Raw genomic sequence first — 26,237 nt, forward strand, 5'->3', positions numbered from 1 at the left:
CGTTCAGAGGTTCTATTCCTAGTGGTGTAATTAGAGGTTAGGATGCTGCTCTGTTGAAGGCCGTTGTGAAGCTACACATATACCCCCTTTACCAGCTGTGAGCTGGTTTATTCACTTCCCTCCTCTCCTTCACCCTTTCACGACAGCCCGTCTCTCCTTCACCCTTTCACGACAGCCCGTCTCTCCTTCACCCTTTCACGACAGCCCGTCTCTCCTTCACCCTTTCACGACAGCCCGTTTCTCTCTTTCACCCTTTCACGACAGCCCCGCCTCTCCTTCACCCTTTCACGACAGCCCGTCTCTCCTTCACCCTTTCACGACAGCCCGTCTCTCCTTCACCCTTTCACGACAGCCCGTCTCTCCTTCACCCTTTCACGACAGCCCGTCTCTCCTTCACCCTTTCACTACAGCCCGTCTCTCCTTCACCTCACCCCTCGCACTTCACATAATTTTGACTTGATCATTAGCCAAGATCCCCAAGGTTAAAATGACATGACTGTTTTAACGATCGGGCCTGTGAAACAGTGTGTGTGGAGGGTGGTTTGATTAAAGTGTGATGGCGTCAGTAAGGTTCTGTGCAGTGTATGATTAGGTGGTGGGACATGAGACACTCTCCCTCCCTCTTCTCTCGCGGTCTGTAATTCCTCTCAATCACGCCACTGATAAGAATCTTGGAATCTGTTCCTCCATGGAAGATTAGTTCAGCGTTGCTCGCTCATTTACAGGAGCTCAACCTCCCAACAACTCTTAAAGGGACACACACACACGTCTTGTTCAATAAAAACACAATGTTACTATTCTACAAGCTTTATTGGCTCACCTAACTAACCTCACACCTCTTAAATATCTACTAAGCCTTGGTAAATGAGGCTAGAACTCATCTCCAGCCACACTGCATAGCCCAGTAAAGCCCAGCCCATATTTAGTAACACATCATAATGAATAGCCTAGTGAATAGATAATAGAAACATGGAAAGTGCCAAGCAGCTGTGTGTCATGATGAAGAACAGTCACTGTGGTGTCATAACTCCTTACACCTCATTGATGTGTGAGAGAGAGTCAGGCCTTCACCCCAACACCCAGCTAACCCACACCACATATGCTGAACACGATGGAAACACCCCACAGAGACTGCCTCCACACCCCTAGCCCACTCATTTAGCCTGCAACGAGTTGTCTATACACAGCTAGCAATTAGCACTCCCCTCATGGCTGTATCTTCACGTTCTGGGAAGTGGTGCTTTTTATTTTGTCGCCTTTTTGACGACTCTCATTTAGCAAGATGTGCAGCTGTGTTTGAGTGTGTGTTTTACCCAGTAGTAGGTCTGTCCGTCCACCATGGACCGATCACAGAAGATTAAACCCAGAGGGGGTCAGCCAGTCGCTGGTGCCCTTTCCTTCTCTGACACACACGCACCTACTCATGCCACCCATGCCACGCCCAGGGAGTCATGGCTTCAGTAAAGCGCCACTGTCCTCCTGGCTACATGAGCTCTATGTCGTAATGGCATTATGTAAAGCTGATGATCTATAGATTTTTCCCCAGCGAGCTCTGTTATAATCAATGTAATTCTCTTCCTTTCTCTCTGTCTCTCTCACTTTCTCTTTATCGCTCCCTCTCTCTGCTTTATATCCCTCCCTCTGTTTTGAGCTGTTAAAATCTCCCAGGGTAATGATTTTGTATGTTCCCACTGTGACTGTCTACTGTCTGTCCAACTGCAGCCAGCCTATTGTGCTTTTAAAAGAAGAATGTAGCTGCATACGCCTTCCTGGGCCAGTTTTGTTTTGAAGAGGTCGTCTACAGTCCTGTAATGAAAGCCTACACAAATTGGATACATAGCTGTAACAGTTAATTGTCCTCTGCTTTTGCGTACAGTGTGTGTCTGTATATGGTGTGTGTACAGTGTTTAGTGTGTGTGTGTACAGTTTGTAGTGTGTGTGTACAGTGTGTAGTACATTGTACAGTGTAGTCTTAAGTGCTTGATAAATTTGCAGAGCCAACAGTCCTATCCTCGGCCTCCCTTTAGTGCAGTCATCTGTATGGCCAGTTGGACGTCGACCTCCCTTTAGTGCAGTCATCTGTATGGCCAGTTGGACGTCGACCTCCCTTTAGTGCAGTCATCTGTATGGCCAGTCGGACATCGACCTCCCTTTAGTGCAGTCATCTGTATGGCCAGTTGGACGTCGACCTCCCTTTAGTGCAGTCATCTGTATGGCCAGTTGGACGTCGACCTCCCTTTAGTGCAGTCATCTGTATGGCCAGTTGGACGTCGACCTCCCTTTAGTGCAGTCATCTGTATGGCCAGTTGGATGTCGACCTCCCTTTAGTGCAGTCATCTGTATGGCCAGTTGGACGTCGACCTCCCTTTAGTGCAGTCATCTGTATGGCCAGTTGGACGTCGACCTCCCTTTAGTGCAGTCAACTGTATGGCCAGTTGGACGTCGGCCTCCCTTTAGTGCAGTCATCTGTATGGCCAGTTGGACGTCGACCTCCCTTTAGTGCAGTCACCTGAATGGCCAGTCGGACATCGACCTCGCTGACAATCTCCTACTGTTTGTCCAAGACGCTGGAAAACCACCGCTGCCTGCCTGTCTGCCTGCCTGTCTGCCTGTCCGCCTGCTCTTCTGCCTGCTCGCCTGCCTAGCCGCCTGCCTGTCCGCCTGCACGCCTGCCTGCTCGCCTGCCTGCCTGTCTGCCTGCTCGCCTGCCTGCCTGCCTGTCTGCCTGTTCGCCTGCCTGCCCACTGCAGCTATTTTTATGGTGTTTCCATACTAGGTAGTAAAAAGCATCTGCACCGTCTTGGGAAGTCAGGGCCTCAGACCTGGGCTATAAAACCTCAAGGAGATCAGAGAGAGGAAGCGCAAAAGAAAGATAGAAATAGAGATGGAGAGGAAAAGAGAGAGGGGAAAAGAGAGCGGGCTTGGCTAGGCCAGAGACCAACCGTGCTCAAGGTCTCAGTGGAGACTTCAGACCCCACTCCAAACCCCCCATCCCACACAGTCCAGGCACCTCAGGCTCTCCCACACACACACAACAACACGCAACGCTGTGGAACTTTTTAATAGTGTGGTGGGGAGGTCCTGATCTGTCCACTCTGATTTGATTTGGGGCTTTATGTTTCACAGAATTTAAGTCCACTTTGTGGACATACTGTATTTGGTGCTGTGTTCACAAGATCCATTAAACAAAGACACAAATTGTTCGAAGAGCCTCTCCCTTCCAAACCCCCTTCCGTCACCGGCAGGCACCACAGACCAGCGTGACACCTTATCTGCGGTAGCGAATGTTTGAGGGGATTCATTAGTTAACAGAAACACTCTGAGAAATAAAAGACAACATTTAAATGGAGGTTAGAGATTACAGCCCGCTGTCTGTTTGCAGACAAAAACTGATTAAAGCTTCTCATCAGTACTCTCTCCTTCCCTCCCTCCACAGTCCCCCTCTCTTCATCTGCAGAGTCTGACCAATTCGTTTGGGGCTTTTAAACATGACAACAAAAGGCTGCTGTTATTGCCTGCTCTTAGCTGCTGGGAGAATGTGTTTTATCTGTCTGCCTGTTATGACCCAAACCATGAGAGAAGCAGGATTAAAATTATAAGGGTGTCCCCCAAATGACACCCTATTCCCTATATAGTGCACCACTTTAGACCAGGGCCCATAGGCTTATTAATGAACCATGAAGTGAGGTTTAGTCATGATGGATTCAGGAATGTTTCGTGTTTGTGGTAGAAAGAAGGTGCAAACGTTTCATTTAGGCTGGAGAAGGGGAGTACAAAGATGTAAATGTTCCATGTGCTGACGATGGATTGAGAATGATTGAATTTGCAGTGCATTCAGCACACTAACAGAAGGCGCTAACGTCTCTTCATTTGTGGAGGAAAGTGTGATATGCAAGCATTCCATAATTGTGGCAATAGTTTGAGTTCTTTTAGTTGAACAGAGTGGTCTGGCGGAATAAGGATTTGGCTCAAATAGCACATTATTCCCTACATAGTGCACTGCTTTTGACCAAAATCCTGGTCAAAAGAAGTGCACTCTATAGGGAGTTAGGTTCCATTTGGTACGCTGGCTAACTCCAACATCTCACTTCTGCCCCCGCCACGCTTCATGAACTTGACCGCGGGCGGCACACTCCTCCCTCTGTGAGTCAGTGTGACTTGAAAGCGGCAGGTTTCACCTTGTTAAGAACAGGAAGAAAGAGTCAACCATCTTAATATTAAGCTAATTGCAGCCTGTTGGCGATGGTTAGTCAGCCATTTTCAATCTATTCCTATCTGAGAGAGAGGGAGAGCTGCTCAGCTCGCTGGTGGTCTGGCTGGGAAGCAGAAAGAAACACACTCCTCTGTTTCACTCCACCGTAGATCAAATGAACCATAACTATTTTCCTCCCTCTCTTTCTCCCTCCATCTCTCCCTCCCTCCTCCGCCTATTGGTTGGATTATGGATGTGGTTTATGGAGTTAAGAGTGTTGGAGAAACCAGTCCAAGCCAGAGCGGCCACAGCAGTGTCGCACTGTGCCATGCTCTGGTCTCATCTCCTCTGGTCCACTCTGCATCTCAAATGGCACCCTATTCCCTATTTTTATTAAACCTTTATTTAACTAGGCAAGTCAGTTAAGAACAAATTATTATTTACAATGACGCCTACCCCGGCCAAACCTGGACGATGCTGGGCCAATTGTGCTCCACCCTAATGGACTCCCAGTCACAGCCTGTTACAACCTGGATAGTGCACTAATATTTATTTTACCTTTATTTACCCAGGAACGGAACGTTAAGGTTAGAAATCTTTTGCCAGGGGGACCTTGCAAGAGGTCGGCAGGAAGTAGTCCACACGAGCACAATACAATAGTTACATTAAAAACAATCACAGTGGTCAACAATAGCATCTTCTGTCAGAGCTTTAAACTCAGCAAGCGATACCCTCTCAAGTCTTTTGCAAAATTAGATTTTTCCAATTTCATTCCCTGGGCTCTGGTCAAACGTAGTGCACTATGTTAGGAATAGGGTGCATTTGGAACACAGACAATAACCCATAATAGTACCCAACACAAATAAAGCTCCTTACCCGACTACATAATACTATAAGGCATTCCCGGTGGTGGTGAGTGCCAGGCCTCTCACCATGTTCCTCCCTCCACCTTTCCCGTCAGCCTGATGGAATCTGCACTGGTCATCCCAGTGGTCACGGAGGGCAGAGACGGCGTTTCATTTGGAGACACTCAGCCAATCCCTTTATTCCTTCATGCCACTATCCCTTCATCCCTCCATGGAGCTTTTAGTGTGATTCATAGCCCAGTCACAATGCCAAGCCCTGTGCCACTCAATACAACATGAACAGCAACAGTCTCAGTGAAAGAGTTCATGCAAAAAGGGCCCAATTGACTATGATGGAATTGAACAGGTTAAGCTTCAGAAGATTTCACTTTTCGCCTGTAAAACATTGACAACTTATTGACCGCATGGTGACCCTTTGGGTGAGTATTAGCCTCCATCCCCCTCCACCCCCTATCCTGGTTATCTTGATGTGGGGCGGTGAGGGAGAGAGAGGGAGAGGTAGAGACAGAAATGGAGGGAGGGCTGTAGGGAGGCTGGCCTCAGGACCCAGTGAGTTCTGGCCGGTCTGGTCTGAGTGTGCAGCTTTGATGTCAGTCTGTCATGCCGGGGCCCACTTTAGTTTTTACTGCGCCCCTGTGTGTTTTCCACCGCTATCATAAACACCTTGAAAAGCCCAGCACGGACGCAGCCGAGAGAGACCGCCACACACGGGCACACAGTACACACATACACTGACAAACCCACACACAGTCATTAACTGACACACCACACACATACTTAGTCACACACAAATACACACATACACAGACAAATGCACACACACGTACACACACACTGCCTGGCCGTCTCTCATAACCAGCCCCACCGCCAGCCCTGAAGACAAAGACTCCATATGATGCATACTCTCTCATTTGAGTGTTTTGCTCATTTGCTCAGAAGTGTATTCATCTCCTACACCAGAGCAGACCAGACCCGATTCCCCAGTGTCCTCTCTCTTCTTAACATTTTCTAGCTCCACATGGTTATAATTTGACATTTCCCCGTTTTCAAAGGTTCTGGAGCCAAGTGTTGTTAATTAGAGAGGGAACTAGTTTTGTTGCAGCCCTTTGTGCTGCCAAGTGGGAGACATCATCACTGACTGCCCTCCGTCTCTCTCCTCATCTGCTTTTGTCCAGAAAAAAGAGCCCTAGCCACTTTGGAAATGAAACGTCCTTGCACTATTAATGGGATTGAGCAGATGTTTTCTGTTTATACTTTTTGTGACGTGACAGAAAGGCTGCAGCAAAACAATACGATAAGTTTTGGGGCACAGTCCTTCTTTCCAATGAAGAGGGAGCATGAAAGGGGGAGATGATATTTATGAGAATTCTTTTATAACGCGCTTACTCTCAGCCAGGCAGCGCCCTTCCACGCAGACGCACGTCTCATACACATGGCAAGTTAGAGGTTCTCTCTCCGACCAGTTGCTGTGTGTTTGTGTGTGCCAGGACAGGCAGCCCGTTTTCATACAGAATGTTGTAAATAACACTGATGCCCAGAGAATGGGGAGGTTGAGGTGTTTATAAATAGGACGTGTCAGACGGAGCTCCAACAGATTCCGGTTTCCAGCGGCAGCAGGCTGCTCTCACACCGCCGACTAGGAACACTGCTTTTTAATTTGGGCTTCCCGCGGCCTAACCGACTGACGCCTCTCGGCGAGGGCCTGTATTTCAACAAGGCCACAAAAGCCCCAACCCTGGGCGCTTCCACACCGGCCGAGTGTACAGAGTGTACCATCAGCAAGAAGTCATGTCCTGGCCAGCCTCTGCAAGCCTCATTTGTCAAATCCTGTGGCGAGCCAGCCAGGGAGGGAGGGAGGGAGGGCGACGCGCTGGGCGGCTTGGGCCAGGAGGCAGAAGAAGAAAGGAGGGAGAAGAGGGTGGCTGGGTGAGGGAGAGAGGAAGCTCCCAGATAAACAGAGCACAGCGCCTTAACTCCTAATCACCCTTCACTTCCGTTTCCAGACTCTATAATTAGAAGGCCCTTCTTTTCCATGTATTCCCAGTTGACGCAAAGGGTTCTTGTGGCTTGGCACCTCATTTGGGGCGTGGGTTTAGTTTATGCTAAGACCCAAGGCCCTGCGCTTCCAGGTTTGGTTTGGTCTTTAGTTTTGATACAGCATAAATAGCCAAACCACCGTCTAATGCCTTGCCTGCTCTGGTTTTCTGTTTTTTTTCTTTCCTTCCAATATCCCCCACTTTGACCCCTTCGACTCCCATCACTCTGTGTCCCTTCTCCTCACCTCTGTACCTTGCCCTATTACATGGCTGCTGTTGGACAAAGGTGGAAACTGGCTTCATCCTGATGGCACCCTATTCACTGGGCCCTAGTCAAAGTTGGGCACTTTATAGGAAATAGGATGCCATTTGGGAAGCAATCTGTGAGGTATAAAAAGTGTGTGTGAGCGCATCTAGCCGACATTCCTTTTTCTTCTTCATCCCTCTTGCATCTGTCACTGGATTATTTTAATCTCGTCCCCTTCCATCCTCCTCTTTTACCACCCAATAAAGACGGCCTACTAATTACAAACTTATTTCAACCTCCGCAGAAAATGTCCAGCGAAGGAAAATCACAAATTATTTTCCTGTTAAATTATGGCTGTGAGGCTTCGGATTTGGAGGCTTAGAAGTAAAACATTCAGCACAATTTCTCAGATCACACACTTTTTAGTTTCTGCTGAAGGTCTAACATTTTGAGTTATTGCACTTTTATGTTTTTGGTAGAAATATGAAGGCTCTGTCCTGCGCTGCCTGGGTTCTGGACTTGTTCTGGTGTGGTTTATTGAGTGTGTTGTTTACAGTAAAGACATATACTTTCTGCAGTTTGACAAACTTCAAATAAAACGTCTAGAAATGAATGGACCTGTCATCGGAGGTTACACATGAACAGGGCTGTGGTCGTGTGTTAGGACACGGACACACACTCCTCCCAGTCCCTAGAAAAAGACATAGTTATAAGGCTATGGTTGTGACTGGAGAACAAATTATAATGTGGGGTATAAGCAAGCGTTTTCCAACAGTGACCAACAATATATGGTCTGTATTTTTAATAGGGTGGTTTGTTTGTTTGTACCAGCATGGTGGCACGTACAGTGGGGCAAAAACAAAAAATAATTTAGTCAGCCACCAATTGTGCAAGTTCTCCCACTTAAAAATATGAGAGAGGCCTGTAATTTTCATCATAGGTACACAAAAAAATCCCAGAAAATCACATTGTAGGAGTTTTAATGAATTTATTTGCAAATGATGGTGGAAAATAAGTATTTGGTCACCTGCAAACAAGCAAGATTTCTGGCTCTCACAGACGTGTAACTTCTTCTTTAAGAGGCTCCTCTGTCCTCAACTCGTTACCTGTATTAAGGGCACCTGTTTGAACTTATCAGTTTAAAAGACACCTCAAACAGTCACACTCCAAACTCCATTATGGCCAAGACCAACGAGCTGTCAAAGGACACCAGAAACAAAATTGTAGACCTAAACCAGGCTGGGAAGACTGAATCTGCAATAGGTAAGCAGCTTGGTTTGAAGAAATCAACTGTGGGAGCAATTATTAGGAAATGGAAGACATACAAGACTACTGATAATCTCCCTCGATCTGGGGCTCCACGCAAGATCTCACACCGTGGGGTCAAAATTATCACAAGAACGGTGAGCAAAAATCCCAGAACCACACGGGGGGGGGACCTAGTGAATGACCTGCAGAGAGCTGAGACCAAAGTAACAAAGCATACCATCAGTAACACACTACGCCACCAGGGACTCAAATCCTGCAGTGCCAGACGTGTCCCCTGCTTAAGCCAGTACATGTCCAGGCCCGTCTGAAGTTTGCTAGAGAGCATTTGGATGATCCAGAAGAAGATTGGGAGAATGTCATATGGTCAGATGAAACCAAAATATAACTTTTTGGTAGAAACTCAACTCGTCGTGTTTGGAGGACACAGAATACTGAGTTGCATCCAAAGAACACCATAACCTACTGTGAAGTATGGGGGTGGAAACATCATGCTTTGGGGCTAAAAGAAGGAATGAATGGGGCCATGTATCGTGAGATTTTGAGTGAAAACCTCCTTCCATCAGCAAGGGCATTGAAGATGAAACGTGGCTGGGTCTTTCAGCATGACAATGATCCCAAACACACCGCCCAGGCAACGAAGGAGTGGCTTCGTAAGAAGCATTTCACGGTCCTGGAGTGGCCTAGCCAGTCTCCAGATCTCAACCCCATAGAAAATATTTGGAGGGAGTTGTTGCCCAGTCCGTGTTGCCCAGCAACAGCCCCAAAACATCACTGCTCTAGAGGAGATCTACATGGAGGAATGGGCCAAAATACCAGCAACAGTGTGTGAAAAGACTTACAGAAAACGTTTGACCTCTGTCATTGCCAACAAAGGGTATATAACAAAGTATTGAGAAACTTTTGTTATTTACCAAATACTTATTTTCCACCATAATTTGCAAATAAATTCATAAAAAAATCCTACAATGTGATTTTCTGGATTTTTTTCCCTCATTTTGTCCGTCATAGTTGAAATGTACCAATGATTAAAATTACAGGACTCTCATCTTTTTAAGTGGGAGAACTTGCACAATTGGTGGCTGACTAAATACTTTTTTTGCCCCACTGTATGTCCCATTTTGAAGGAGTTGTCAGGTTCTACATGGTTCAAACGTTTCATTAACAACTAAATACATATGCCCAGTTTTTGACTGAAAGGTTTTTCTTCTATTGCTTTGTATGCGTACTAATAAATATCAACGACTGACATTTGTGATTTCTACAGAACATTTAATCTCTGTATTGGCCAGTACAGTACTGGTCTGGATAATATTCTGAAATATTTCATACTGGGTTTGGTGCTGATTTTTATGACTGTTGGAAATTAAACTGTTATGCGCAATATACTAAATCCTCCTGAAATAACTCTTGGATATCAAGAATAGTGCTCTACCAATGGTTATGTATTACAGTGTGTGTGTGTGTTAAACTCCATGTTGTGGCTCTGTCTCCAGGTATGCTGCTGGTGACTGCAGACACCCTGGGCCATGACTTCCATGTGTTCCATGTCCTCACACACCCCTGGGCCTCCAATCAGTCTGCTGTCCACCACCTCTACACACTGCACCGCGGAGAGACTGAGGCCAAGGTAACACATACACACACCTACTGTGTATACACACCTAATATTCATCATGCACTCACAGACAGCTCTGAAATCGTTTGATTTTGGCATACTTATCCCCTGTAAATAATAAACGTTTTAGTAATTTAACATTGAGATGGTTTCTGAACAGATCCACCCCTAGCTGTTTACTGCGCTCTGGCAATAGCATCTAAACCAAGCCTTTGATCCTCTGTACTGTATGTCTGCCTGTGTTGTCTAAACACTGTCAAATAGACAACACTGGGCTTCATCAGACTGTACAGCTGAAAGGAAGAGTAGTTTTTATGGCTCTGATCAGACACAGATCTGTAGCATAGCCTCACTGGTTCCAGTAGTACACAGGGGAAACGGTGTGCATGTGACCGACCTGCTAGACTTGGTCTTGTGTAGTAAAATGTTTTTTATTTTTTAGATTGGATAAAAGTAGAGACTCAGAGTTTGTTAAACTTGTTACCCCACTTTTGAGAAAATTGCCCTTGAATATTTTGGTACACTTAGTGGAGAGCTCTTCTTTGTCTACACCCATTCAGCATCATTCACACCCTCTTAAGCCTTAGCCTCACCCATCACTTTAAGGATTCACATGCATGACATAAACAGCCTGGTGGTCCAAAATAGCATAACTGGTGTGTTTTAACACCAACAAACCCATCCATTGAAAAATGTATTTAGTATATCTCAATCTAGCATACCAGGCAACTGAAAGCATCTTTCTAAACAATGTTTTGGTTCGGTTCTAGCTTGTTGGCTAGTTCGCTAACGTAATGGTAGCTAGCTAGCCAACAAGCTAGAACCGAGGTTCAAATAATGACCATATCATATTACTTTAGCATATCTTTATTCATTATTACAGGAAAATAAACTCAAAACACAATTATTTAAACGTTAATGGCACACTAATTACAGAATTGCAGAAAATAGCTTACGTGTGAGTGTGCACAGGATACAGAAGGTGTAAACAGTACACTGAAATGGTTACTTGCATAGTGGGGTATTTCGTTAAGACATGTAGTTCGCTATTTAAACAATGAACCATAATCCCAACTCATAACATTACTACCCTGCAAGAATCTGCAGGTAGCTAACCAACTAGGTTCAATGTTACCTAGCTAGCTAACGTTAGGCTATAACTTGCAATGCAAATGGCTCTGAGATACGAATAATATTATTACAAAGGTCATACACGTTAGCTAGCGAGCCAGCCAGCTAACGTTAGCTAGATAGCTAACAGTCCACTTTAAAGACTTTCTGACAAAATGAGAAATGTAGAATATTTTAAAATGTATCTAGCTAGACTCTGTTACCCCTATACATGGATGAACACTTCTCCCTCTGTCATGGATGGCATGGTTGCCCTTAGTTTGAAGATGTAAAACAGCTTTCTGTGTGTTCTCTTCTCGACTCCCTCTGCATATTTGCAATCAAATGCCAGAATTTTGTCCATTTCTTTATCTATCATACTCTGCTTCCACTGGACATTCCACTGATTTAAAAATCTTCCTCCAAAATGTGGAGAGCAACACAGTTCTTCATGATATCTTTCAAAAACGCTGCCTTAGAAAGGATTACCTACACATACTGAGCAGCCCATTGTTATAGGCAGAAGCATGCTACATGGCAGACCAATCCGAAGTCATCTCTTGGCATGTCCAGCCCATCCATTATCACAGACAATCATGGCTAGCGGGAAGGTTCCTGGCTTTTTCCCTTGCTAAACCAACTAGGCTAGTAATTCTAACAATTTACGCCTAGTTTCCTGAAATGAGTCACGTGTGTGACCACTAAAGCTCAAACGTAATTTCCTCATGACATTGTTAGAAAGGATAAAACACTATTAGGGTAGATGATGTGAGTTGAGTGTTTTGTGTGCGTGCGTGCTTGCTTGCGTGTGAGTGGATAAGAACCCGAACAGGGTGCGGTGTGACCCAGGGAGCTCTGTAAATGATGTGAAGGATGATTTAGAAACAAGCAAGGCCTCATTGCCTCTCACTTGACTGCAGCACCAGATTCCTCACAGCTGTGGAATCACAGCCTTCCAGCCAATCAATTCATCCCCGTCCAAAGCAAACACATTTTCAAAAGCTGAGACAATTTGTAAGACAAATAGGGCATGGCGAGTTTCAAACAACATTCACTATGCCTCATTCAATAAATGCGGCTGCATTTTTTTCTTCTTGTCCCTAGCTAACAGTGCTTTCTCTCTCTCTCTCTGGTGAAAATCTAATATCGTGAGATGTTAGGAGGGATGAGTCCCTTTTGACATGACACTTTCCTCCCCTCTTCCCGACTAATCGCATTGTGAGGTTGTGCAGAGCCTCATTTGAGGAATGGCCACCATTTTAAGCTCTCCCTCTGAAGTTGTGGCACGCTGCTGCTGCCACTATGTCAGCTGAGGCCTCGCTTATGGCGCACACACACTCCGTCACTCACACGCATGCACGTGCACACATGGACAGCCTCAGTGGCATGTAAGGAGATTTATTGGACCCAAGTCAAGGGTCGCAGCATCCTGTATTCTCCCTCTTCAGCATGCAGGCCTGTTATATAGAATCACATTTCACAGAAGCAGCACTTCAGGCAATCCGAGTTGTAGGATTAGTCCCCCACACTAGTTACCCTAGTGTGTTCTCTCCAGTCGGGCCATGACTCCAGTATCACAGGTGGTCAGTGGAGTTTGGAGATTAAACTATTTCATATTTAGGTCTATTGGTGTGTAGGATACCAACTATTTTTGTTGGTATTTTTGCCCCATTTAGTCTTTCTATGGATATTTCTTCTCTTGTTAATGTACTCTCATATGTTTAGCTTAGCAGCCGTTCCGGGGTCAGAAGTGTGTTTAGTTGGTAACTTGTGATGTTCTATTTGCTTTAGCAGAACTAATATTTATCTGTGGAGAGCTTGGGTCCTAGCTGCCTGTCCAGCTAGTGTCATGTTTGGACCAGAGCACTAAGCTTTGCTTCGACCTTGCGCGCGAACACGCATACATACATCTACACACACCCACGCAAACTCCTCCACACACACACACACACACGCGCACACGCGCGCGCACACACACACACACACACACACACACACACACACACACACACACACACACACACACACACACACACACACACACACACACACACACACACACACACACACACACACACACACACACACACACACACACACACACACACAGATTTGGCGTCTAGATGATTGTAATGGGCTGGTTAATGTGTGACTTATAACGGCAGGTCCTGCTGCCTGGCTGTGTGTTACTAGCTTTGATCCTTCTGTTGTAAACACTGTAGAGATTGCAGCAGAGAGAGAGCGCAGGCTGTTGGGCACAGAGGTTATCTCCTACATAGCAAACAAGGCCGTAAGTGATAATGGTGCTGTAGCCAGGTGGGTGGACACAGCTCTTATCTGGCTGGGCTGACTGACTGGGCTGGGCTCGCTCACCAAACACACTCCCAACACTGACCCAGAGTCAGCCCAGGTAAACAGGCATGGTTCTGATAGCAACAGGAGCGTTTCTCAGTAATAGGGCACTAGGAGGTTTGAAACTAGTTTAAACTGGAGTACACTCAATGACCAGGCAGGTCAGGGTGTTTTGTCTGGTCACTTCTTCTTGCTTTGGGTGTCTGTTTTGTTTTTAGCTTTCCATTGTTTTCTGCACCTTTTCCCCTCTTTTGGGGTTTGTTCCTTCCAACTTTTCTCTCTCTCCACTTTCTCTCTCTCACAATTCAATTCCATTCAATTTCAATTTCAGGGCTTTATTGGCTTTATTGGGAAACATACATTTTATTTGACCTTTTAATTTAACTAGGCAAGTCAGTTAAGAACAAATTCTTATTTTCAATGACGGCCTAGGAACAGTGGGTTAACTGCCTTGTTCAGGGGCAGAACGACAGATTTTTTACCTCGTTGGCTCAGGGATTTAATCTTGCAACCTTTCAGTTACTTGTCCAATGCTCTAACCACTAGGCTACCTGCCACCAACATATACCAACATATGACAAAGCAAGTGAAGTAGATAATAAACAAAAGGGAAATAAACAATCAAAATTAACAGTAAACATTACACTCACAAAAGTTCCAGAAGAATAAAGACATTTCAAATGTCATATGTGCAAATAGTTCAAGTCTTCGCAGATAATCTCTCTCTCAGGATTCCTGTCATTCCATTGTAGTTCCTGCTAAGTGACAGTAGCTCTAATCTGACTTATCAGTGTTACTGATAGAGACGAGACACTTTGAACACTTCTGTCTGTGTGTGACATCATCTCCACTGCGACTCCTCTCTACCACAACAAGTCTGCTCATCTCACCCATACACACTTCTGGTCTGAGAGACTTCACCCTACTTCTGCTGTTGTTGGGAGAGTTTGTCTCCTACAAAATATGAAGAGAGGACAATATTATCCAGATCCAGAATGTAACCTCTCCCCATCTAGGCAGAGCTCAGGTGAAACTACCCCTCCATCCTTAGCTTTTTATAGGAACTGGTTTGTGTCTGGTATGTGCAGGATGCCTCATTAACTGTCATTGCTGAGGACAATTACCCAGCCAACCTGTGCCATGGCCACAGATGAAACACACAGGTAGACAGCGCTCACAGTGGAAGATATACACCATATCTTTTTTCTGATGATGGATACTGTCTGTCCCTCTCTTCCTCTCTTCCTCTTTCCAGCTTTCCATCTCTCTCTGTCTCTCTCTCTGTTGCTCTATCTCGGTCTCTCCTCTCTGTAGCATGTCTGATATAGCATCTACACAACTATCTGTTGGAGTGTGTCCTCTGTGAGCAGGCTGTGTGTGTAGCTCTAGAGGCCACAGACTGAGAGAAAGACCTTCATTGTCTTCTGCAGACAGACAGACTGTTGGGCTGTCTTTACCAAAGGCTTAAAAATACATTACCACCAAACCCTCAACAACCCATCTTATATTTTCTGTTCACTGGTCAGTTCAACATCTATTTGAGAACGTTAAGGTTTTGTATGGGGAAATGCAATTTTTTGCTCTATGGTCAACAGCCTTACTACTTATACATTGTGTTACTGTCACTGTATGACTAGCTGAACAGCATTCTCTATCTAAAACGCTATCTCTCTCCACCTTCCCTCTCCACCACTCCTTCCCTCCCTCTCTCTCGCTCCCTCCCGCCTTCCCCAGGTCCAGGACATCTGTTTCAGCCAGGACAGTCGCTGGGTGGTGATCAGCACACTGCGTGGCACCTCCCACGTCTTTCCCATCAACCCCTATGGTGGCGCGCCCTGCGCCCGCACACACATGTCCCCCCGCGTGGTCAACCGCATGTCTCGCTTCCAGAAGAGTGCAGGGCTTGAGGAGATAGAGAATGAACTGAACAGCAAGCAGGCTGGAGGAGGAAGATGCAGCCCCATCCCCGGGCTCTCCAGCAGCCCCTCGGGGTCCCCACTACACGGTAAGGATAGAGGGCACACAGATGCACACGCACAGAGCAACATCTCCCTCATGTGCTTACTATTACACAGTATATAAAACCCCACAATACTCAACGTGTGGCTAGAGCTGATGGTGGGTGTGGCAGCACACAGCTCTTCAGACAGCGGCGGCTCCACTTCCAGTAAGTGACAACAACCGCTGACTGGCTGTCACCTGAGTAGACCTTGTTCTGCTGGGGACTATGACCTGTCTGTTACAGCCTTGGTCCTGTTGGTCAAACACCCCTAGAGCCGCCTGGCTGGCACACACACCCACTCATACGCAAACACACACCTGTCGACATATACTCATCAGCAAGTTCACAGAGAAAAATCACAGTTCAGGGTCGATGCTGTTTGCAGAACTTCTCAGTTTGCCCTCCCTCCCTGCCTCTCACTGTCAGGGCTTTAGTCATCCATCTCTCTCCCACTCTCTCCAGCCGTGGTTCCCTGAATTCCCCTCTCCCTTCCTAGCCTGTTGCCAGCCCCAGAACCTCATCCTTTGGTCCTCTAGTCCTACTCACTAGTCCTACTCACCTACCCACTACTCTGTTTGTGTGGCTTCTCTCCCCCAGCCTCTGCATTAATGACCACTGGCAGATCACTTAAACAATGTTAGAAGGACGTTCAAGCCAGAGTGACGTCAAGCCCAAGGAATGTACTGCCGCCACTTGTCTCGTGCAGGATCTCGAGAGATTAAGTGGAGAGAAGGAGATGGAAAGAGAGGAAGGAGAAAGAGGAGGGACAGAGGAAGTAAAAGAGGGAGTTTAGCTCTTGTAGCAGCATTGGAGGGAGAGAGAAGCAAGAGACTCACAAATCACTCCTGTCAACAATTAGGTATCAGTCTCTTCACTGATACCTGTGTATGTGTGCGTGTGCACGTGCATGCTGCCCCCCAAGGGGTGGCAGATGGCTATATAAATGTTACAGCGTGAAGAAAGACAAAAATACTACTGTTTGAGCAATCGGTTTTCACGACTTCGTTATTTATAGCGTATCTGTTCATTTTTATTGACCTCGGGAGGCTGTGATAATGTTAGCCAGGACTCTGGGGGCTGGGTTTTCTTTGCATGGTGTGTGTGTCATTTCCTTGCAGTCTGTTTGTGTGTGTGGGGGGGGAGGTCATGACCTCTGCTCTGTCAATATATTGTTCAACACTTTTATAAACCATAAAATGCATGTTCTCTCTACTTCCACTCACTCTACAACCAGCACTGAAGCTGTAATCAATGACTGTATCCAAGTGTTCCCATAAGCCTGCGTTATTATTAACAGCTTGTCTTAATACCGAGGAATATTTCTCTGGTCATAGGAGTAACGAAATGAATCGGTGCATGAGTTTCACATGAGTTGCAGTGATATAATGTATTGGGCCTATAGCCTACTGCACAGACCTAAATGCTACATAACTATTTTTACTTGTTTAATGTTGCATAGGCTTACGTTTTTTAAGTCCTCAATGTTTAAGTCAAAATCTGAGCGGTAGATCTTGGCTTGCATTTTGACTCAGTGACCTTGACTGTAACTGTTTTCCCATCAGTCTGAAGTTTGTTGCATGAGTTTCAGAATGATTTGGCAGCATCCTGTTGTGTTGCATTGCAACGCCGATCTTGTCATTTTAGTCTGTTTCCGAGTGATGAGGCTCGATGATTCATCCTGTTTGCGCGGACCCCAAAAAACTTTGTTTGTGTTCTGTCTGTTTTGTGAACAGGTTGTTTCTTGGTCTTGAATCTGGGCGTCAGAAACATGGGTAATGAATCAGTCAGGCTAGCCACAACAGCTGCCCTCTGATTGTCCCCTGTGACAACACATTGATTTTGGGGAAGGAACTAGGAAAAGTACACATCCTTCAGAGCTGCCAGGCCACTTTAAAAATAGAAGGCTACAATTGGGCTTTTTTCTCTCCCTCTCTCTGTTTAAATATGGAATCCTGCTATTTATTCTCCTTGAGTCCTGTTTTAACCCTTGACCTTTGACCTTTGCCAGTGGATCCTCAGAGGAATGGATGACCTGATGTGTATTCAATTAAGAGCCCTATGTCATGTAAAACATCTTCCCAGCGTGAAATAGTTTCCAATCATTCTGATTTGTGTTGTGATTGTGAGGTCATACTGTAATATTTCTCCCAGCTTGATTAATTGCACCTGCATCGCTTTATGTGGATGGCTGAGTTTGTGGGAACATTTTCACGCTGTGAGAAATATTACAACATGACGCCACAATCCGAACGATTGGAAACTATTTCACGCTGGGAAGATTTTTACATGACACCTTGCATGGGCATGAATTTTAAGCCCGAGCCCTACTCATGCCCGCAACGTTCAGGCCCTACCCAGGCCCAATTTGCTTCTTCCGAATTTAAGGCCTGGCCCTGTCCGCATCCCAAAACTCAAGGAACATAATTATTTTCTTTAAAATAATCTCTCTTGTATTTGATGAGGTTGAAGTATTTCTGACACCGTGTTATGATCCTAGTCAGATATGACTGTACTGCTCAGCAGAGCACGAGCAAATGGCTGAGCTTCAAAATGTTACTGATCAATTTAGTGATACCTGAGCCCTGCCCGTGCCTTAGTTATTGATGAAAAGCAGGCCCAACCCGACCCTAACCCCATGTATAACTGTCTCGGGTCAGGGAGCAGAGCCCTAAGTCAGTGCACCCATTGTTTTATTTATTTATATTTAACCTTTATTTAACTAGGCAAGACAGTTAAAAACACATTATTATTTTATTCTCACTAATGTCCCTACTTTTATTGTCCCTAATAATGTCCATGTAACAATGTGAAGGACTGTTTGACAATCGTTGTAAACTTCTATTCGCATATCAGTCGTATAGCTTAGCTTTAGACGTAGTTACTAAAGTAGCTCACGAGTGCTGCAAGAGTGCTCTGTTGCTCAAATGCTTAGACATCAGTGATACTGTACATATTTGATTGTTGGAGTAGATGTTTCATGTACTGTAAACCAATGTGTTTGTTTTAAACTGGTGTGTGTATGGTTTTAGTAGACTAGTTGTCTGTGGTCATTGAGTCTGGTTGATTTGGGGTCAGTGTCTGACTGTAGACAAGAATGGCCTCGCTCTGCTGTGCTTCTGTCAATGTCAGACACATTTCAGTCCTAACACTCCTGGAGTTGAAGGAGAAGTTCTGCTGTACTGAATCCACTACTATTCCATTCAACAGGAGCAAAATGCAGAAAAATATAGATAATAGAGGTTAGTGAAGTGTGTCCACTCCCGTGGACACACTCCCGTGGTTCATTGAGTGTGTGTGTGTGTGTGTGTGTGTGTCCACTCGCATCTGTGTGTGTCTGTTAGCTTGTTAGCACAGGCCTGCTAACCATCTGGCTCACTGCGTTCTAAACACTCTGAACCCATTTACTTTCTATCTCTCTTTGATTTTTATTTTGTTTATACCTTCCGGAAACCTGCCTCACCCACTGTGATACGGAATCGCTATCACCTTTAATTTTTATTTTATTTTTATGACACACTCAAGAACCTCCAGACGCTAACCAGCTAACTAGCTACAAGCTATTTAGTCATTGTTAGTTTTTTTTTTTTTAAACCTGGATAACACTCGCCAGCCCAGCTTCCCTGCCCATCCACCGCTGCCCCCTGGACACTGATCTCTTGGCTACATAGCTGACGCACGCTGGACTGACCATTAATCACGGTACTCCATTCTGCTTGTTTGTTTTATCTGTCGACCCAGTTGCCTAGTCAACGCCATTTTACCTGCTGTTTGTTGTGCTAGCTGATTAGCCTCGCCTACTGTTTTTAGCTAGCTTTCCCAATTCAACACCTGTGATTACTGTATGCCTCGCTGTATGTCTCTCCCAAATGTCAATATGCCTTGTATACTGTTGTTCAGGTTAGTTATCATTGTTTTAGTTCACAATGGAGCCCCTAGATCCACTCTGCATACCCCTGTTACCTCCTTTGTCCCACCCCCACACATGCGGTGACCTCACCCATTACAACCAGCATGTCCAGAGATACAACCTCTCTCATCATCACCCAGTGCCTGGGCTTACCTCCGCTGTACCCGCACCCCACCATACCCCTGTCTGCGCATTATGCCCTGAATATATTCTACCATGCCCAGAAACCTGCTCCTCTTATCCTCTGCCCCCAACGCTCTAGGCGACCAGTTTTGATAGCCTTTAGCCGCACCCTCATACTACTCCTTCTCTGTTCCGCGGGTGATGTGGAGGTAAACCCAGGCCCTGCATGTCCCCAGGTACCCTCATTTGTTGACTTCTGTGATCGAAAAAGTCTTGGTTTTATGCATGTCAACATCAGAAGCCTCCTCCCTAAGTTTGTTTTACTCACTGCTTTAGCACACTCTGCTAACCCTGATGTCCTTGCCGTGTCTGAATCCTGGCTCAGGAAGGCCACCAAAATTCAGAGATTTCCATACCCAACTATAACATCTTCCGTCAAGATAGAACTGCCAAGGGGGCGGAGTCGCAGTCTACTGCAGAGATAGCCTGCAAAGTAATGTCATACTTTCCAGGTCCATACCCAAACAGTTTGAACTACTAATTTTGAAAATTACTCTCTCCAGAAACAAGTCTCTCACTGTTGCCGCCTGCTACCGACCCCCGTCAGCTCCCAGCTGTGCCCTGGACACCATTTGTGAATTGATCGCCCCCATCTAGCTTCAGAGTTTGTCCTGTTAGGTGACCTAAACTGGGATATGCTTAACACCCCGGCAGTCCTACAATCTAAGCTAGATGCCCTCAATCTCACGCAAATCATCAAGGAACCCACCAGGTACAACCCTAACTCTGTAAACAAGGGCACCCTCATAGACGTCATCCTGACCAACTGGCCCTCCAAATATACCTCCGCTGTCTTCAACCAGGATCTCAGCGATCACTGCCTCATCGCCTGTATCCGCCACGGAGCCGCAGTCAAACGACCACCCCTCATCACTGTCAAACGCTCCCTAAAACACTTCTGTGAGCAGGCCTTTCTAATCGACCTGGCCCGTGTATCCTGGAAGGACATTGACCTCATCCCGTCAGTTGAGGATGCCTGGTCATTCTTTAAAAGTAACTTCCTCACCATTTTGGATAAGCATGCTCCGTTCAAAAAATGCAGAACCAAGAACAGATACAGCCCCTGGTTCACTCCAGACCTGACTGCCCTCGACCAGCACAAAAACATCCTGTGGCGGACTGCAATAGCATCGAATAGCCCCCGTGATATGCAACTGTTCAGGGAAGTCAGGAACCAATACACGCAGTCAGTCAGGAAAGCTAAGGCCAGCTTCTTCAGGCAAAAGTTTGCATCCTGTAGCTCCAACTCCAAAAAGTTCTGGGACACTGTGAAGTCCATGGAGAACAAGAGCACCTCCTCCCAGCTGCCCACTGCACTGAGGCTAGGAAACACGGTCTCCACCGATAAATCCATGATTATCGAAAACTTCAATAAGCACTTCTCAACGGCTGGCCATGCCTTCCGCCTGGCTACTCCAACCTCGGCTAACAGCTCCGCCCCCCGTAGTTCCTCACCCAAGCCTCTCCAGGTTCTCCTTTACCCAAATTCAGATGCAGATGTTCTGAAAGAGCTGCAAAACCTGGACCCGTACAAATCAGCTGGGCTTGACAATCTGGACCCGCTATTTCTGAAACTATCTGCCGCCATTGTCGCAACCCCTATTACCAGCCTGTTCAACCTCTCTTTCATATCGTCTGAGATCCCCAAGGATTGAAAGCTGCCGCAGTCATCCCCCTCTTCAAAGGAGGAGACACCCTGGACCCAAACTGCTATAGACCTATATCCATCCTGCCCTGCCTATCTAAGGTCTTCGAAAGCCAAGTCAACAAACAGGTCACTGACCATCTCGAATCCCACCGTACCTTCTCCGCTGTGCAATCTGGTTTCCGAGCCGGTCACGGGTGCACCTCAGCCACACTCAAGGTACTAAATGATATCATAACCGCCATCGATAAAAGACAGTACTGTGCAGCCGTCTTCATCGACCTCGCCAAGGCTTTCGACTCTGTCAATCACCAAATTCTTATCGGCAGACTCAACAGCCTCGGTTTTTCGGATGACTGCCTTGCCTGGTTCACCAATTACTTTGCAGACAGAGTTCAGTGTGTCAAATCAGAGGGCATGCTGTCCGGTCCTCTGGCAGTCTCTGTGGGGTGCCACAGGGTTCAATTCTCGGGCCGACTCTTTTCTCTGTATATATCAATGATGTTGCTCTTGCTGCGGGCGATTCCCTGATCCACCTCTACGCAGACGACACCATTCTATATACTTTCGGCCCGTCATTGGACACTGTGCTATCAAACCTCCAAACGAGCTTCAATGCCATACAGCACTCCTTCCGTGGCCTCCAACTGCTCTTAAACGCGAGTAAAACCAAATGCATGCTTTTCAACCGATCGCTGCCTGCACCCGCATGCCCGACTAGCATCACCACCCTGGATGGTTCCAACCTTGAATATGTGGACATCTATAAGTACCTAGGTGTCTGGCTAGACTGCAAACTCTCCTTCCAGACTCACATCAAACATCTCCAATCAAAAATCAAATCCAGAGTCGGCTTTCTATTCCGCAACAAAGCCTCCTTCACTCACGCTGCCAAGCTTACCCTAGTAAAACTGACTATCCTACCGATCCTCGACTTCGGCGATGTCATCTACAAAATGGCTTCCAACACTCTACTCAGCAAACTGGATGCAGTCTATCACAGTGCCATCCGTTTTGTCACTAAAGCACCTTATACCACCCACCACTGCGACTTGTATGCTCTAGTCGGCTGGTCCATGCTAGGTAAAGCTCCGCCTTATCTCAGTTCACTGGTCACGATGGCAACACCCATCCGTAGCACACGCTCCAGCAGGTGTATCTCACTGATCATCCCTAAAGCCAACACCTCATTTGGCCGCCTTTCGTTCCAGTACTCTGCTGCCTGTGACTGGAACGAATTGCAAAAATCGCTGAAGTTGGAGACTTTTATCTCCCTCACCAACTTCAAACATCAGCTATCCGAGCAGCTAACCGATCGCTGCAGCTGTACATAGTCTATAGGTAAATAGCTCACCCTTTTTCACCTACCTCATTCCCATACTGTTTTTATACTGTTTTTATTTATTTACTTTTCTGCTCTTTTGCACACCAATATCTCTACCTGTACATGCCCATCTGATCATTTATCACTCCAGTGTTAATCTGCAAAATTGTATTATTCGCCTACCTCCTCATGCCTTTTGCACACATTGTATATAGACTGCCCATTTTTTTCTACTGTGTTATTGACTTGCTAATTGTTTACTCCATGTGTAACTCTGTGTTGTCTGTTCACACTGCTATGCTTTATCTTGGCCAGGTCGCAGTTGCAAATGAGAACTTGTTCTCAACTAGCCTACCTGGTTAAATAAAGGTGAAATAAAAAAAAAAAAATAAAAGTATGTGTTTGTGCATGCGCCCATGTGTTTGCAGCTGGGGTCAAACAGTCCAAGTCATGAAACATCAACACTTGACTGTTCGTCTGTTAGTGGGGATGCTGATTTCTCCTGGTGACCTGTATAGCTGGCTTGGTGGTTCATTGTGGATCCAACAGTCAACTAGTCATCTGGTTTTTGGCCCACATTGAGGCTGCAGCGCAGGGCAAAACAAGGTTCAAGGGGAAACTGTTAATTCACTGTTGAAAATAGTTACTTCCTCTGTGCTATTACAAGCCAACACAGAGCTTGTTTGGATTTTCAGGGTTCTTTAATCCTTCACAACACCCTTTTCTGTTAGTCATCATCCTCCGGCCAAAACACAGTCAGCGTGTGACAGACGCCGGTCGTAAGATGATGGCATTTTCTGTGTGTCCCAAATGGCACCCTTTTCTCTTTATAGTGCATTACTTTTGACCAGATCCCTAGCCCTATGGGCCCTGGTCAGAAGTAGTGCACTATAAACGGAATAGGGTGCCATTTTGGATACAGGCATTACCTCGGAGTGGTTGGTAACTAACTAACGTCACGCTAGCGAGGCGTGACACGTTTACGGCTTGACCCTCTGACCCATGGCTTGTCTGAGAGGTTCTAAAATTAGAGATTTTTAAACGCTCACTTTGAAGTGCAGGACACACTGATTTTCTTCACCGTTCGTAAAACATGAAGTTTGATTGTGTGCTCCCCCAGTGGCCTATATGACCTCTAACACACACGCACACACACAGGAAGGCAGGCACATACACTGGAGATGAATATCAGTCACCTCAGCATAGTGACATTTTAAACGTTGTAAAGTGATAGATGAAGTAAGATGTGGTTTACATCATAAGTGATGGAGGTCATACAGTTGCTTCTACTATCTGCACATTTCACCATCTGAATCATCCCTGCAAGATGGTGCCGATAGAGATGGCAGCTTTGCATCTAGTCCTTAGGACACTGTGCAGTATTTTGTTTTTTATATGTATTATTACTTACATTGTTAGCCCAGAAATCATTGTGCTATTTCATACAACCGGGAAGAACTATTGGATATCAGAGAGACGTCAACTTATCAGCACAAACAGCACTACGACCAGGAATATGACTTACCCAAAGCGGATCCTTTGTCTGCTCCTCCCTGGGCATTTGAACTGATTCTAGAGGCCAACCCAAAACAACGCTGCCGGAGGAGAGGGTGCCGGAGTGGATTTCTAGTGAGGCTTCGAATGCGCTCACACCACCCACCGCTTCCGAGTATATTACTAGCTAATGTCGAGTCCCTAGTTAACAAAGTAGACGAAATCAGGTCGAGTTGCTTTCCAAAGAGATATCTGGGATTGTAAAATAGCCATGTTTCTGTGACACAGAGTAACTGGGGACATGTTGTCGGAGTCCATACAGCCAACAGGATTTTCAGTGCATCACACCGACAGGAATCAACATCTCTGCAGTAAGAAGAAGGGCTGGGGTGTATGTTTCATGATTAATGACTCATGGTGTAATTGTAACAACATACAGGAACTCAAGTCCTCTTGTTCACCTGACCTAGAATTCGTCACAATCAAATGCCGACCATATTATCTCACACGATAACTTTCCTCGGTTATCGTCACAGCCGTGTGCATCCGCCAACAAGCTGATACCAAGACGGCCAATAAGGAACTTCACTGGACTTTATGCAAACTGGAACCATATATCCTGAGGCTGCATTTATTGAAGCTAGGGATTTGAACAAAGCTAATTTGAGAACAAGGCTACCTAAATTCAATAAGCATATCGATTGCTCTACACGAGCGAGTAACACGCTCCACCATTGCTACTCTAACTTCCGCGATGCATACAAGGCCCTCCCCCGCCCTCCTTTTGGCAAATCTGACCATGACTCCATCTGGTTGCTCCCCTCCTATAGGCAGAAACTGAAACAGAAAGCGCCCGTGTTTAGGTCTATCCAACGCTGGTCTGACTAATCGGATTCCAGACTTCAAGATTGCTTCGATCACGTGGACTGGGATATGTTCCGGGTATCCTCCGATAATAACATTGACGTATACGTTGACTCGGTGAGCGAGTGCATAGGAAATGTTGTACTCACTGTGACTATTAAAACCTTCCCTAACCAGAAACTGTGGATTGATGGCAGCATTTGCGCAAAACTGAAAGCACGTACCACCGCATTTAATCATTGCAAGGCGAGTGGAAATATGGCCGAATACAAACAGTGTAGTAATTCCCTCTAAGGCAATCAAACAAGCAAAGTATCAGTATAGAGACAAAGTGCAGTCGCAATTCAATGTCTCAAACACGAAACGTATGTGGCAGGGTCTACAGACAATCACGGATTACAAAAAGAAAACCAGCCCCGTCGCGGACATTAACCCCGTGCTTCCAAACAAATTAAACAACTTCTTTGCACGCTTTGAGGACAGTACAGTGCCACCGAAGTGGCCCACTACCAGAGACTGTGGGCTCTCCTTCTCCGTGGCCAACGTGAGAAACATTCAAACGTGTTAACCATCACAAGGCTGCCGTCCTCAGAGCAGACCATCTAGCTGGTGTGTTTATGGACATATTCAACCAATCCCTATCCCAGTCTGCTGTCCCCACATGCTTCGAGAATGGCCACCTTTGTTCCTGTTCTCAAGAAAGCTAAGGTAACTGAACTAAATGACTCACCCCGTAGCCACCACTTCTGTCATCATGAAGTGCTTTGAGAGACTAGTCAAGGACCATATCACCTCCTTCCTACCTGTCACCCTAGACCCTCTTCAATTTGCTTACCGCCCCAATAGGTCCACAGACGACGCTATTGCAATCACACTGCCCTATCCCATCTGGACAAGAGGAATACCTATGTAAGAATGCTGTTCATTGACTACAGCTCAGCGTTCAACACCATAAATACCCTCCAAACTCATCATTAAGCTTGAGACCCTGGGTCTCGACCCCTCCCTGTGCTACTGGGTCCTGGACTTCCTGACGGGCTGTCCCCAGGTGAAGGTAGGAAACAACATCTCTTCTCCGCTGAGCCTGAACACTGGGGCCACACAGGGTGTGTTCTCAGCACTCTCCTGCTC

General features: G+C 46.1%; 1 protein-coding gene across 50 annotated transcripts in view; it reads left to right on the forward strand.

Moving 5' to 3' along the window:
• Positions 1 to 26,237, forward strand: part of LOC118373607 (BCAS3 microtubule associated cell migration factor-like) — a 222,985-nt gene that overhangs the window by 52,237 nt on the left and 144,511 nt on the right. For all 50 annotated transcript variants that reach the window (XR_008139533.1, XM_052521480.1, XM_052521501.1 and 47 more), the window contains exons 14-15: positions 10,104 to 10,237; positions 15,422 to 15,692. Coding sequence is in view for 49 of the 50 variants with exons in the window: in XM_052521480.1 (XP_052377440.1) it covers positions 10,104 to 10,237; positions 15,422 to 15,692 (405 nt within the window). In the remaining variant the exon portion in view is untranslated. The remainder of the gene's footprint in view (positions 1 to 10,103; positions 10,238 to 15,421; positions 15,693 to 26,237) is intronic.

The sequence above is a fragment of the Oncorhynchus keta genome, chromosome 1, assembly GCF_023373465.1.
Source record: "Oncorhynchus keta strain PuntledgeMale-10-30-2019 chromosome 1, Oket_V2, whole genome shotgun sequence".
Taxonomy (NCBI): Eukaryota; Metazoa; Chordata; class Actinopteri; order Salmoniformes; family Salmonidae; genus Oncorhynchus; species Oncorhynchus keta.